Source organism: Pipistrellus kuhlii, unplaced genomic scaffold (assembly GCF_014108245.1).
Source record: "Pipistrellus kuhlii isolate mPipKuh1 unplaced genomic scaffold, mPipKuh1.p scaffold_m20_p_1, whole genome shotgun sequence".
Classification (NCBI taxonomy): Eukaryota; Metazoa; Chordata; class Mammalia; order Chiroptera; family Vespertilionidae; genus Pipistrellus; species Pipistrellus kuhlii.
Genome location: NW_023425404.1, coordinates 77,120,615 through 77,133,990, shown reverse-complemented (window position 1 = coordinate 77,133,990; position 13,376 = coordinate 77,120,615). Strand labels below are relative to the sequence as shown.

General features: G+C 39.8%; 1 protein-coding gene across 4 annotated transcripts in view; it reads left to right on the top strand.

Moving 5' to 3' along the window:
* OPTN (optineurin) overlaps positions 1 to 13,376 on the top strand; it is a 57,192-nt gene that overhangs the window by 9,394 nt on the left and 34,422 nt on the right. For all 4 annotated transcript variants that reach the window (XM_036452611.2, XM_036452600.2, XM_045585685.1 and 1 more), the window contains 3 exons: positions 4,005 to 4,181; positions 6,096 to 6,154; positions 8,174 to 8,308. In XM_036452611.2, the coding sequence (XP_036308504.1) occupies positions 4,005 to 4,181; positions 6,096 to 6,154; positions 8,174 to 8,308 (371 nt within the window). The remainder of the gene's footprint in view (positions 1 to 4,004; positions 4,182 to 6,095; positions 6,155 to 8,173; positions 8,309 to 13,376) is intronic.

Sequence of the window (13,376 nt, the reverse complement as noted above, 5' to 3'; positions counted from 1 at the left end):
CTTGAGACTTTACTTTGAACTTTGCTGATCTGTAATTTCTTAAATGAGTAAAGAATACAGACAAATAAAATGGAAAGAAAATAATGAAAAAGGGATGATACCGAATAATCTAACAAATGAAAAGTTTTTTAGAAAAAGATTATAGTTTATATCAATGACCTGCTCATCAACTCATGCTCATGGGACAGTGAAAACATTCAGCTTTAATACATTTATATTTGTATTGGAAATGTTTCACTGTTGACAGAGTTTATCACCTCTGATGCTTCAATGTGTCTTACAGTTCCAAGAGCATTAAGTCACTTTTCTTGGAGAAATCTCTCATTGTCCAAATATTTTTGAGGTACAGAACTCTGAAGAAATGATCACCTGGAATACATGAGTAACTTTCTGTTCTCTGGAATGAAATACCTTATAGGTATTTCCCTTGCCTTTTGGGATGTGAGCTAACAGTTCGCTTCAGCCATTAAAGCTAAAAAGGAAGCTTCTAGAAGCAGTTTGTCTATCTGAGATAGTCTGCCTGTAAGTTTTGCAAGAAGTTGAGATCAGAAGCTAAAACTCTACACAGCTTCTTTCAATCCAGATGATAAGTTAAACTTTGAGCTACAAGAAGGATTTAGAAATGAGTCCTTGAGACAAACAGACACTTATAGCTCTTTAAGACCCTTGGTCATCAGCTTTCTCCCCCAAACTGTGCCTCCCCGGCCCACACCTGTCTCCTTGCCTCTTCCTTAACTTTTGTTACAAGGGTCATTTGAGGTTATTTTTTTTAATTTAGGTCCTCATTTTCCTGACTTAGGAAAGGTTGTAAGGCCTCGGGCTTCTCTCATTCATGCTGACCCATCTTCGCACTGTTTCTACAGGAAATGCCCCCAGACACCAGGGCTTCTCATGCCTCTGTGCCACTCCAGGCCAGGGAGTTGGAATTTCCTTTAGAGAGCTGCCTTCTGATCCTCAGGGTGAGGCCGAGGCATTAATGGTCTGTCCAGTGTCACTGAATTATACATTAATTCTTCTAAGGAATACTTTTTAATTCTTAATTGCACATTACTTAGGCAAAGGTCATTAGATAGACTTTTCTTCTTGGATTATAAAAATGGCATATCAGCTGAAACCGGTTTAACTCAGTGGACAGAACGTCGGTCTGCGGACTGAAAGATCCCAGGTTCGATTCCGGTCAAGGGCATGTACCTTGGTTGTGGGCACATCCCCAGTAGGGGGTGTGCAGGAGGCAGCTGGTCGATGTTTCTCTCTCATCGATGTTTCTAGCTCTCTATCCCTCTCCCTTCCTCTCTGTAAAAAATCAATAAAATATTTTTTTAAAATGGCATATCAACCTGCACACATTGCCAGGACAGTAGGATAGAGACATTAGACAAATATACAGAAAGACCGGAAGTTGCTGTGTTCCACAAGGTCAATGGTAAGTGCTCAAAAGTGATGATAGTGTAACAACTAGTGGAGTGAGGGTTGAGATTTGGGAGAATAAACCATAAGAGTTCTATGGTTCCCAGAAGGCAGGGAAAAGACTCCCAGTGTTAAAATGGAGAGGAACTTAAAGGGTTATTCTACAGGGTGTTTATGGACAAATAATTAGATTCATAATTTCTCAAGGATAATTAAGAGATTCTCACAAGTGTGGAAAAAGACAATTAACCTACAGTCTGAGATTCTAGTGTCATGGCCTCATATCACTGGTCCTCAGACTCTTGTTTAAAACTCTCTTTCCAGGAACATACTTTCATAAGGAAGCAGAAAATTCAAATAAAGCTGGCAAGACCTCTTTAAAATAATAAAATAAAGGTAGTGGTTTTTTTTTGTTTTGTTTTGTTTTTGTTTGTTTGTTTTGTGTTAATCCTCACCTGAGGATATTTTTCCATTGATTTGTAGAGAGAGTGGAAGGGAGGGGGAGAGACAGAGAGAGGAACATCGATGTGAGAGACACATCAATTGGTTGCTTTGAGTATGTGTCCTGACCAGAATCGAACGTGGGACCCTTCGGTCTGAGGACCAACGCTCTAACCACTGAGCCAAACCAGCTAGAGCTATGCCAAGGTAGTTTTAAAAAATCCATTTATACAATGCCCCCCGAGAGGTCAGGTAAATAATAAATGTGAAGATTCCTAATGGGGCCTAGTCTTGCCTTTACCTGCTTACTTCCTGATTCCAGGCTGAGCAGATGATTCCAGGCTGAGCAGCGTCTTTCCTTGTATCTTTTCATTCTTTTACTTGTATGTACCCACGGTGTGAGTCATTACTGGGAGGTAGCATAAGCTTGGAACCTTTCTTTGCCCACCTGACTTGGTTTCACAATGAGTTGCTTTTCTCACAGGCCTGTGGTAGATTCCTGGCTGCAAATCAAGATGAGCATGATCTTGATGGTGGGAGGGGCACTTCCCTGCTACACTTTTTAATATTTCATTGACAGGCTGGTTTATGGTCCAGGCACATGCCCTTCTGATATTTTTTGGTTCCACTGTGAGCCTTTGGACCTGTTTACCATTCCTTAGGAAATCTATCACAGAGGGTAAATGTGTGTGTGTAGGGGTCAATTTTCTAATGTGTTGCGTCATCTGATAATCACAAGTGCATGTATTTCTGGTGGTGCCAAGAGCAGTGAAGGTTTCCTGAGGAGGAAATCAGAGAGGATGAGAAGGTCACAGCTGGAAATACACTGAGGCCGAAACATGAAGTGAATCTACTCAAGGCAACACATGCACTGATTAGCAGAGTGTGGACTGGAGTCTATTCTCACAAGCAAATCACTGCAGCTAAACAGGGTCTTGCTCTTCTGACTTTGACATATTCAGTAATTGCAACAGCAGGAACACAACATGTGTTTGACATTAGTGAAATATTAACATTTATTGTTAATGTTTATAGAGGCTGAATTTTTTTTTTTCATTTTGTTACCAGCCTCTGAATTGTCAGTTTGCTTATTTCTCACCAGACTTAGGTTTAACAAGCTTAAAACAACACAAAGTTTTATAAGACCCAGACTACATTCCTGGGAGAATTTTGAGCCTTTCAGTGTGTTTTTGCTAGTACTGTACCAGGTAATATCTTTGGTGCTTTGCCTTCTGAGTAGATATGACAGGTATGGGGAGAGTGATGGTGGCTATACATTTGTGTATGCGGGGAATGGGGAGCAAGAGGTTGAATTGTGATAGCTTTCTATCCTTATTTTCTAGTATTTTGGGACTGTAACTTACAATTCTGCCATTGGCAAAATTTAGTTGCTTTTCGTTTTTCTTTTTTTTTTAACATACTGCAAAAGCCCCCTGGTGGGGTAGTTTGGTTGATTGGAGCATCATTCTGTACCCCAAAAGATGGTGGTTTCCATTCCTGGTCAGGGCATATGCCCAGGTTCCAGGTTTGATCCCCAGTCAGGGCGATTACTCTTTCTTTCACATCAAAGTTTTCTCTCGCTCTTGCTCTCGCTCTCGCTCCCGCTCCCTCCCTCTCTCTCCCTCTGTCCCTCTTTCCCTCCTTCCCTCTCTTCTTTCTCTTCCTCTCCCTCTCCCTTCCTCTAAAATTAATTTTAAAATAATAAGAAGAAAAATAAAGCATTAAAACGTTACTTCAGAAGCACTATCTTTTTTATTTAATTTATTTGGATTAACAAAATTATTCAGGCTTTAGGTGCACAAGTCTACAACACATCATATGAACTGTGTATTGTGTGTTCACCACCCCAAGTCAAGTCTCCATTCTAGTTGGCTGTTATTATGATACCAGATTATTCCAGCATGCTGAGGAAGCACGTCTTTCTTGTCATGAGGTTAAAAATATTTTTTATTATTTGTATACAATGAAATGATATTAAAATGTTTATTTCAAATGTTATGTCAAATAAATTGCCAAGGAAATGTAAGAATTTTTTACTGTAAAGCCCAGGGGATCCAGTTGTTGAGAAACTGCCTTGTCAGTGGGCATGGGGCACTGGTTGGATTCTGGAGCCTTAGTGTAATTCATTAATGTGCTTCCCTCTTGGTCATTTCCAGGACTCCCCTGGGGACCACAAGGTCCCTGAGGCAGAACAGGAAGTGGAACAGCTGAAGACCCAAGTGGCACGACTTCAAGCTGAAAAGGCAGATCTGCTGGGCATTGTGTCTGAATTACAAGTCAAGCTGAGCTCCGGAGGCCCCTCGGAAGACTCCTTTGTTGAAATAAGGATGGCTGTAAGTATTTTGGTTTTGTGTTAAGCAAATTCCAAAACCTCACCTGGGCAGTTGACACAAATACCACCATTTCTTTCTCAAAACAGGGAAGCCACTTAGTGGAGAAATTTCAGTAGTAAAGGTAAATTGGCTCTCTTATTTTTTTTATTATTTTTTTTTTAAGTGTAACACGATGCTTGTGAGGGTTATCATAGCTGAAATGGAAAAACATCTATTACCTCTTATGACAAAACAGCTAGTCCTTTTTTTTTTCGTCCTCACAAATCAGACATTTATGTGACTGACCTAAAAGGCAAAAAAAAAGGATAATCCTTTTCAGACCAAGTCTCAAAGCAGTGTTCAGCATTTCACTTAGGTGAGCAGAATCATGATCAGATGCAATCAATATTTTAAAAACATTTTTTAATATTAGAACCCTCTTTTCAAACAAGGTCTTGTGAGGAACCACCGTTTATTAGAAATAAGTGAAGAAAAGGAGCAGAGCTCCGCTGGTTGTAGGTGGAGGGACTATCTCAGCTTCTCTACCAGCAGCTACTCAGGAACCCAAGAACAGAGTTTGAAGCTGATGCTACCAAACTCCCATTTATGTGCCACCACAATGAAGTGAGCTAAGAGAGATGACATGTCCTAGCCTGTGTGCGGCGCCCGTCATGGCTGTGTCTCAGTCCTACTAAAATAGTGGATGAACCACAGAGGGGGAAAACATGCAAAGGTCCAATCCTCTGTCATGCACACTGTCATTGTAGCTTTATCAAAGTGCATGTCTGATAAAGGAAAAGAGATTGTGTCTCTGAAAGAAAAATGATGGGGGGACAGATGAAGGAGTTGAAAGGGCAGTTTGCAAAAAGCTAAACCACAGATGTGTCTGAAATATTAGTGTGATTTCCTTTACTTCCTGATTCCTATGCTGCACTAAAGATTGATAGAGTTGGAGAATGGCTCTTAATAACTTTGTCACCCATGCCCCCTAGTAAATCTTAGATGCATTAAAAGTGGCTGAAATTAAGAAAATTAAAGTACCACTTGAAAGCACACTTTGCCAGAATACTCTCTCTGCAAGTGACCAAAGATTATGAAACACAAGTTTGATCAGAGCTTTAACCTTCTGCAAGTAACTGACAACATCCAGGAAGCCCAACGAGCCTATCAGGAGTTTCCAAAAGGCTCCTGCTCCGGGGCGCGTGGTGAACATGGTGTGTTCCCTCACCGATGAGTGACAGTTATTTTTAGTGAAGACCTGTTTTTCTTGGCCTTGCTTCTGTGAACTGGATAGCACTGTCCAAATTTTAGGAAGAATGCACACATCCAGAACTATCCAGAACATCATTGTGCGTTTTTGGAAGATTATCCCTCTACCTCATTAGAATTGCCCTTTAAGTCATTGAAGTGGTCTTAATCCTCTGGCTTCCTAAATGGCCCCAGATACATAGGGTTTCTAATAGGAGCTGACTTTGTGTTTTGTGAGCCTTGTTCACAGAAAACTGCCTCTTTTTCAACTTTGCTTCAGGAAATTCTAGCATTTTGCGTTTTAAAGGACTGTCCAGGAAAGGTGTGTGGAGTTGTCACTAGCTCCATCTGACCTTAACCTAGGAAAGGAGGGAACTGCCAAAGAGAGCAGGAGATAAGCTTTCATGTTATGGGGTCAGACTGACTGTGCTGAATGAGAGGAGACCAACCTTCGTGTGGATATTTATAATCCTGGCAGGGCATGTGGGGTGAGGGAAGGGTACATTTCCATTCCATTTGAGTGACCCAGTTTAAACACCTCATATTTAAATGTTTGGTAGGCTCCTTAGGTTGCATGTCATCAAAATTCTTGATTTTTTGACTTTTTTTTTTTTTGCCTTTTTATCTTTGATAACATTCATCTTGTAGACGTATTGTATTATATCCTTTTCTCTTCTGGTTCTACAGGAAGGAGAAGCACATGTGGCAGTGAAAGAAATCAAGACAAGAATTGACTCCATTGACACGTATGTGAAGAAAGACTAGGGCTGTTGGACAGGCTTACTGGACAGTCTTGTCACTTCCAGGTCCCCACTGAGAGGTCCAGCATGGGCTGTAAATTCACTTATTTTTAATTTATACCAATCAGGACCTCTCAAGAATGTTTAAATGCTGTTTAATGTTGCGGTAAAACTGGCAGAGAATAAAAACAATGTTTGATGCCTTTTAGGCTAACTAACCCTCACCACTCAGGGTTTTCTTCTCCAGATAAAAAGTGAGAGACTCTGCTTCCTTATTTGTATACCAGCGCAGTTTGAGCTGGACCAGGCTGCCCAGCTTGATAAGTGGGATATTTCCATTTCCTCTGCCCTGTTCATTCCTTAGTATAAGCCACTGTGACTGATACTAATGGGTACTCTTCATTAGCAGTGGAAGACTCTACTGTGCAGTCTCTGAGTGTTTCTTGGAAGTGACCAGGTATTTTACCTGTGCAGTCTTGAGTCAACCCCTCCTAAGTACTTATTAGGAAGTAAGCCTTGTAATTGATGGGGGTACTTCGAGGGGATGGGAAGAAGGCCTGGGCCCCTGAGATTTGCAGGTAGCATTCCCCAGAAGAGGCTGTTGGCTCATCCTCTTACTGCTGTATCAGTCTACAAGCAACAGACAGCTGTCTGAAAGTTTCTCTAAGGATCTCTTCCCTCATCGACTTAAAAGAAAAGTATTTATCTTTATTGTTAGGTTATTACAGATGACCCAATTCCCCAACCCCTAGATTTTTTTTTAAATATATTTTATTGATTTTGTACAGAGAGGAAGGGAGAGAGATAGTTAGAAACATCAATGAGAGAGTCATCGATCAGCTGCCTCTTGCACACCCCCTACTGGGGATATGCCCGAAACCAAGGTACATGTCCTTGAGTGGAATCGAATCCGGGACCTTTCAGTCACCAAGCCGACGCTCTATCCATTGAGCAAACCAGTCTTGGCCATCCCCTAGATTTTTAATATCTTTTCTCTATAACTTGATGAATGTATTTATAAAACATGAAAATGGGTTTGTTGTTTTTTCTGTTATGCTCCCATGCCCTTGTATAAGGAAGAAAATAAGTTATTAAGTAACACCCTTCCTTCAAGGAGAGCAGTTGGCATAAATGACAGTTATTCCCATTTTTGGTTAGAAATTCCTCATTTTTTGTCTAGTTTACTTTCTTTTTTAATATCAGAAGACTTTACTGGAAATTGTGAGAAAGAAGGAAGCCCTCTTTGAAATTGCTAACCCACTTCCTACTCATTTAGATCCATGGGCACAGACCACTTCCTCTTTCCAGCCACAGAGCTGTTTTCTATTGCAGCTTCGTTGCCCTGTTTGAGACTATATTAAGGAACCAGATATTGATTTCTAGGTTTGCAGTTTGAGCTTAGGAGTTAGGAACCAGAATTCACTCCTGGCTGCTTACTAGATGGTGAATCTGAGGAGACTACTGGAAGGGCAACTGGCAGTAGCATCAGCAGAGTCACCTGGAATGCTTTGTTGGAATGATGGTCGTGGTTTTGTTTGCTTGTCATTGAACTGCCTCTTGATTTAATCATGTTTTGAAATCAAGAAAAATATTTGACATACCAATAATGCCTACATTTCTCTGCTCTAATTATTTGATTTTTTTTCTGGCTCGAGAATGTGATGCTTTTGTCAACATGGGGAAAGGCCGATGTGCTGTGCACTTTGACTGTGGTTCTCTTGAGACTAGTTTTGCAGGAAAGCTGGGCACCAGAAACCAGGGCTACCCCGGCTCCGCTGTGTGCGTGGGTCCTGTGGGCTGCGTTGTGAGCACGTGCGGTGTAAGGGCAGCCTACTCATTAGGCTCCGCTCTTTCCCTGGAAAGTATGGAGGCCTGTAGCATGGGGGGTCAGAGGGCCAGCACTGCTTGTCAGTAAATGAGAATTAACTGGAGAGCATTATGGAGAGCAGTTCCTTTAAGTTTGTTCCAATTATATTCTTAGACTCTGACATTTTTGTTTTCTAACCCTATACCACCTTGATGTAGGAGCAGATCTGCAGAAGGTGCCAGGAGTTGTTTGGAATCTGAAGAATTAACTGTGCGCCAGCTCCTGTTTTGCCTGAGGGAAGAGACCAAGAATGTGGAAAGGCTTGAAAAGGCACTGAAAGAAGCCAAAGGAAGGTAGGAAATAGGCAACTTGAAATATGCACGTACTTCTTTTTTTTTTAAATTATAAGTTTTTAAAATTTATCTTTATTGTTGAAAGAATTGCAGATGTTTCTTTTTGTTTCCCATTGACCCCCTCCACACTGCCCCCATCCAGACCTTTACCACACTATTCCCTGTGTCCATGGGTTATGTATATGTATAATAATAAAAGGGCAATATGCTAATTAGACTGGACAGCTGAATGATCTTCTAAGCCGGGGCTGTGAGGGCAGAGCCCCTTTCACGAATTTCATGCATCAGGCCTCTAGTAAGTAAGTATATATTGTATTATATATCCTGAAACACCAGTCAGGAAGAATGTATGCACTCCTTTGTTCATAGCAGGGCTACTTATAATAGCTAAGATGTGGAAACAGCCCAAGTGTCCATCAGTAATTGAGTGGATAAAAATCTGTGGAACATTTATACCATGGAATACTATGCAGCTGTGAAAAAGAAGGATCTCTTACCCTTTGAGACAGCAAGGAAGGACCTGTAAAGTATTATGCTAAACAAAATAAGCCAGTCAGAGAAAGACACGTATCACATGATCTCACTTATATGTGGAATCTAATGAGCAAAATAAAGTGAGGAACAAAATAGATCCAGGATATAGAAGCATGGAATAGACTGATAAATCTCAGAGGGAAGTTGAGGGGTGGGGGACTGAGGGGTACGGAGAGATTAACTAAAGAATTTACATATGTTGCTTTTTTAACAGCTTTTTTGAGATAGCATTAAGATACCATCTAATTCATCCCTTAAAAGTATACATCTCACCGAAACCGGTTTGGCTCAGTAGATAGAGCATCAGCCTGCAAACTGAAAGTTCCCGGGTTCAATTCTGGTCAAGGGCATGTACCTTGGTTGTGGGCACATCCCCAGTAGGGGGTGTGCAAGAGGCAGCTGATCGATGGTTCTCTCTCATCAATGTTTCTCTCTATCCCTCTCTCTTCCTCTCTGTAAAAAAGTCAATAAAATATATATTTAAAAAAATAAAATAAAATAAAGTCTACATCTCAATGATTTTTAGAATATTCACAGAGTTGTATAACCATTAGCACTTTATAATTTTAGAAGGTTTTCCCCCCAAATAAGAAAACCAGTAGCCATTATCGTTGTTCATTCCTCTCAGTAATCTACTTCCTCTTTGTAGATTTACCTATTATGGACATTTCATATAATTAGAGTCATATAATATGTGGGCTTTTGTGATTGCCTTAGGGTAATGTTTTCAAAGTTTACCTATGATATAGCATGTATTAGTTTTTTCATTTCTTTTTGTTGCTGAATAATATTCCATTTTATGACTAAACAACATTTTGTTTATTCATCAGTTGAACATTTTTTTAAATAAATCTTTATTGTTCATATTATTACAAATGTTCCTCATTTTTTTCCCCTCCATTACTCCCCTCCACCAGGTTCCCACCCCACCCTCTGCCCTTTCCCCACCCTGCATTGTCCTCATCCATAGGTGCACAGTTTTTGTTCAGGCTCTTCCCGCACCCCATTCCCCTTTTCACCCGAGAATCGTCAGTCCACTCCGCTTCCATACCTCTGATTCTATTATATTCAACAGTTAATATTGTTCATCAGATTTTTTTTAATTTCCTTGGTTTTTAGATTCACTTGTTGAGTGTTATGTATTTGTTATTCATAATTTTTATCTTTATTTTCTTCCTCTTCCTAAAGAACCCCCTTCAGCAATTCATATAATTCTGGTTTGGCGGTGATGAATTCCTTTAGCTTTTTTTTATTTGTGAAGCTCTTTATCTGGCCTTCTATTCTGAGTGATAGCTTTCCTGGGTAGAGTATTTTTGGCTGTAGGTTCTTGCTATTCATCACCTTGAATATTTTTTGCCATTCCCGTCTGGCCTGCATGGTTTCTGTTGATGATGAACATTTTTGTTGTTTTCACTTTTTGCCTATTATGAACATTAGCTGTGAACATTCATGCACAATTTCTTGTGTGAATTTTTTTAAATTATCTATAGTATATACTAAGGAGTAGAATTGCTGGTTCATGTGTTAATTTTATATTCAATAGTTTCAGAAACTACCAAACCTTTGTCCATAGTGGCTGCATCATCTTATATTCCCACCAGCAATGTAGGAGGGTTCCAATTTCTCTACATCCTCAACAGCACTTGTTATTGTCTGTCTTCCTGATTATGGCCATCCTCATGGTCTTTTACTTGTGATTTTGATTTTGTTTCCCTAATGACTAACAATGTTGAGTATCTTTCCATGTTGATCATTTTATACATCTTTGAAAAAATATCTATTCAAATCCTTTGCCTATTTAAAAAACATTGCAGTATTCTTATTATGAGCTTATTATATATTCTGGATACAAGTCCTTTATGAGACTTTTTATTTGCAAATATTTTCTCCCATTCTTTGGATTATCTTTTCATCTCTTTGGTGGTATCATTTGTAGCACACTTTTTAAAAAATATATATTTTTTTATTGATTTCAGAGAAGAAGGGAGAGGGAGAGAGATAGAAACATTAATAATGAGAGAGAATCAGCGATCAGCTGCCTCCTGCACACCCACCCCTGGGGATTGAGCCGACAACCAAGGTACATGCCCTTGACCAGAATCGAACTCGGGACCTTTCAGTTCACAGGCTGACGCTCTATCCACTGAGCCAAACCGGTTTCGGCAGAGTTTTATAGTTTTAATGCTTACATTTAAGTCTATGATCTATTTTTAGTTCATTCTTTATGGTGTGAGGTAGGGTCCAACTTCATTCTTTGGTATATAGGTATCTAGTTGTCCTAACACCGTTTGTTGAAAAGATTATTCTTTCCCACACTGAAGTGTCTTGATACCCTTGGGGTAAATCAATTGACCATAGGCAAAAATTAATTTCTCAACCTCCAATTTTGTTCCATTGATCTATTTAACTATCCTTATGCCAGTACTACACTGTCACAAATACTGTAGTTTTGTTTTAAATTTTGAAGTTGGGAAGTGTGTGAGTCATCCAATTCTTTTCTATTTTTAAGATAGTTTTGGCTATTCAGAGTTCCTTGTATTTCTATATAAACTTAGGGTAAGTATGTTAATTTCTGGTGGGGCAAAGCTAGCTTGGATTTTGTTAGGGTTTGCAATGATTCTAGAGAAAACTTAGGGAGCACTGCCATCTTTATAATATTAAGTCTTCTGATTCATGGACCTGGGGTATTTAGGTCATCTTTAATCTTTTTCAGTGATGTTTTATACTTTTCACAATAAAACAGGTCTTACACTTCTTTTTCAAAACTTATTCCTATACATTCTAGTGTTTCAGTGCTACTACACATGAAATTGTTCTCTTAATTTCATTTTGGATTATTCATTGCTAGTTATAGAAATACAACTTATTTTTGTATATTGATCTTGTAGCCTGCAACTTTGCTGAACACAGTTATTAGCACTAATAATTTTTAAGGAGTTTCTTAATATTTTCTACATACAAAAATCATGTCATCTACAAATATAGTTTTGCTTCTTCCTTACCAACCAGGATATTTTCTTCTTGCCTGATGGCACTGGCTACAACTTCCAGTACAATCTATAATAATAAAAGCATAAAATGCTAATTAGACCAGATGACCTTCTGGATGAAGCTGGGGCTGCAAGGGAAGCCCAGGTCCCAGGTGCCAGAGGGAAGCCAGTGCCAGCAGCCAAGGGAAGGCAGGCCTACTCTTGCACAAATTTTGTGCATTTGGCCTTTACTATTATTATTAGTGGCTTGGTACATGAAATTCGTGCATGGGTGTCGGGGGTGTTCCTCAGCCCAGTCTGCACCCTCTCTGATCTCGGCAACTTTGGGGAATGTCCGATTGCTGGTTTAGGCCTGATTCCTGCAGGTTCAGGCCTAAACCAGCAGTTGAACATCCTTCTCACAATCTGGGACCACTGGCTCCTAATCATTCGCCTGCCTGCCTGCTTGATTGCCCCTAACCACTCTGCCTACCAGCCTGATTGCTCCTAACCGCTCCCCTGCTGGCCTGACTGACAACTAACTGCTCCCCTGCCAGCCTGATCACCCCCAACTGCCCTTCCCTGCTGGCCTGATCACCTTCAAGGCTTTTATTAGTATAGATTTAACCTAACACAGAAAATTTCACTAACTCTTTTTTACAATAAGGGCTTGACAATTGAATCATTGGGGCCAGACAGTAAGATTTTCTTTGAATAGTGGAGGGAATAATTATCTTATCTTTAAGTTGCCCTGAACATCAAATGAGATATGACTTAAAAAAGTATAAAAGCACTGCTAAAAACGGTTTGGCTCAGTGGATAGAGCGACAGCCTGCAGACTGAAAGGTCCCAGGTTTGATTCTGGTCAAGGGCATGTACCTTAGTTGCAGGCACATCCCTGGTGGGGGGTGTGCTGGAGGCAGCTCATTGATGTTTCTCTCTCATTGATGTTTCTAACTATCTCTCTCCCTTCCTCTCTGTAAAAAAAAAATCAATGAAATATATTTAAAAAAAAAAAAAAAGTATAAAAGCACCATATAAAGTCTTTTTCATGTAAAGGAAAGACAATAAAGTGGTAAAATGAAAAACACTATTTTTAATGTCCCCCTTCCTTCCTTTTTAGCCTTTATTTAAACTTTGAAATTTATAAAAATTTCATTTCTATTTTCATATCTTTACATTCAATATTATTTTGTATTCATTTCAGGTTTTATACTGGTTACAGAATAGTGGTTAAACAATCATATACTTTACAAAGTATTCCGATATTTCCAGTACCCACCTGACATCATACCATCATTACCACACATTGACTATATTTCCTATTTAAGTGACAATGGGTTTACAGGTTCCTTCCAGTCTTTCTTTTGTGTTGCTCGCCCTTCCTTTTCTTTCTCACTTCTTCCCTCGTTTTCTTAATACAGTATCTCAATTGGCCCTCAAAGCTCAATGAAAGCACTGGGACACGCCTAATCCATTTTACAGACCAGGAAACTGAGGCCACTTCCAGTTGGCTGTGGAACTGGACTCAGTGCACAATGAGCCCTCACAGCTGTGCTCTCTGC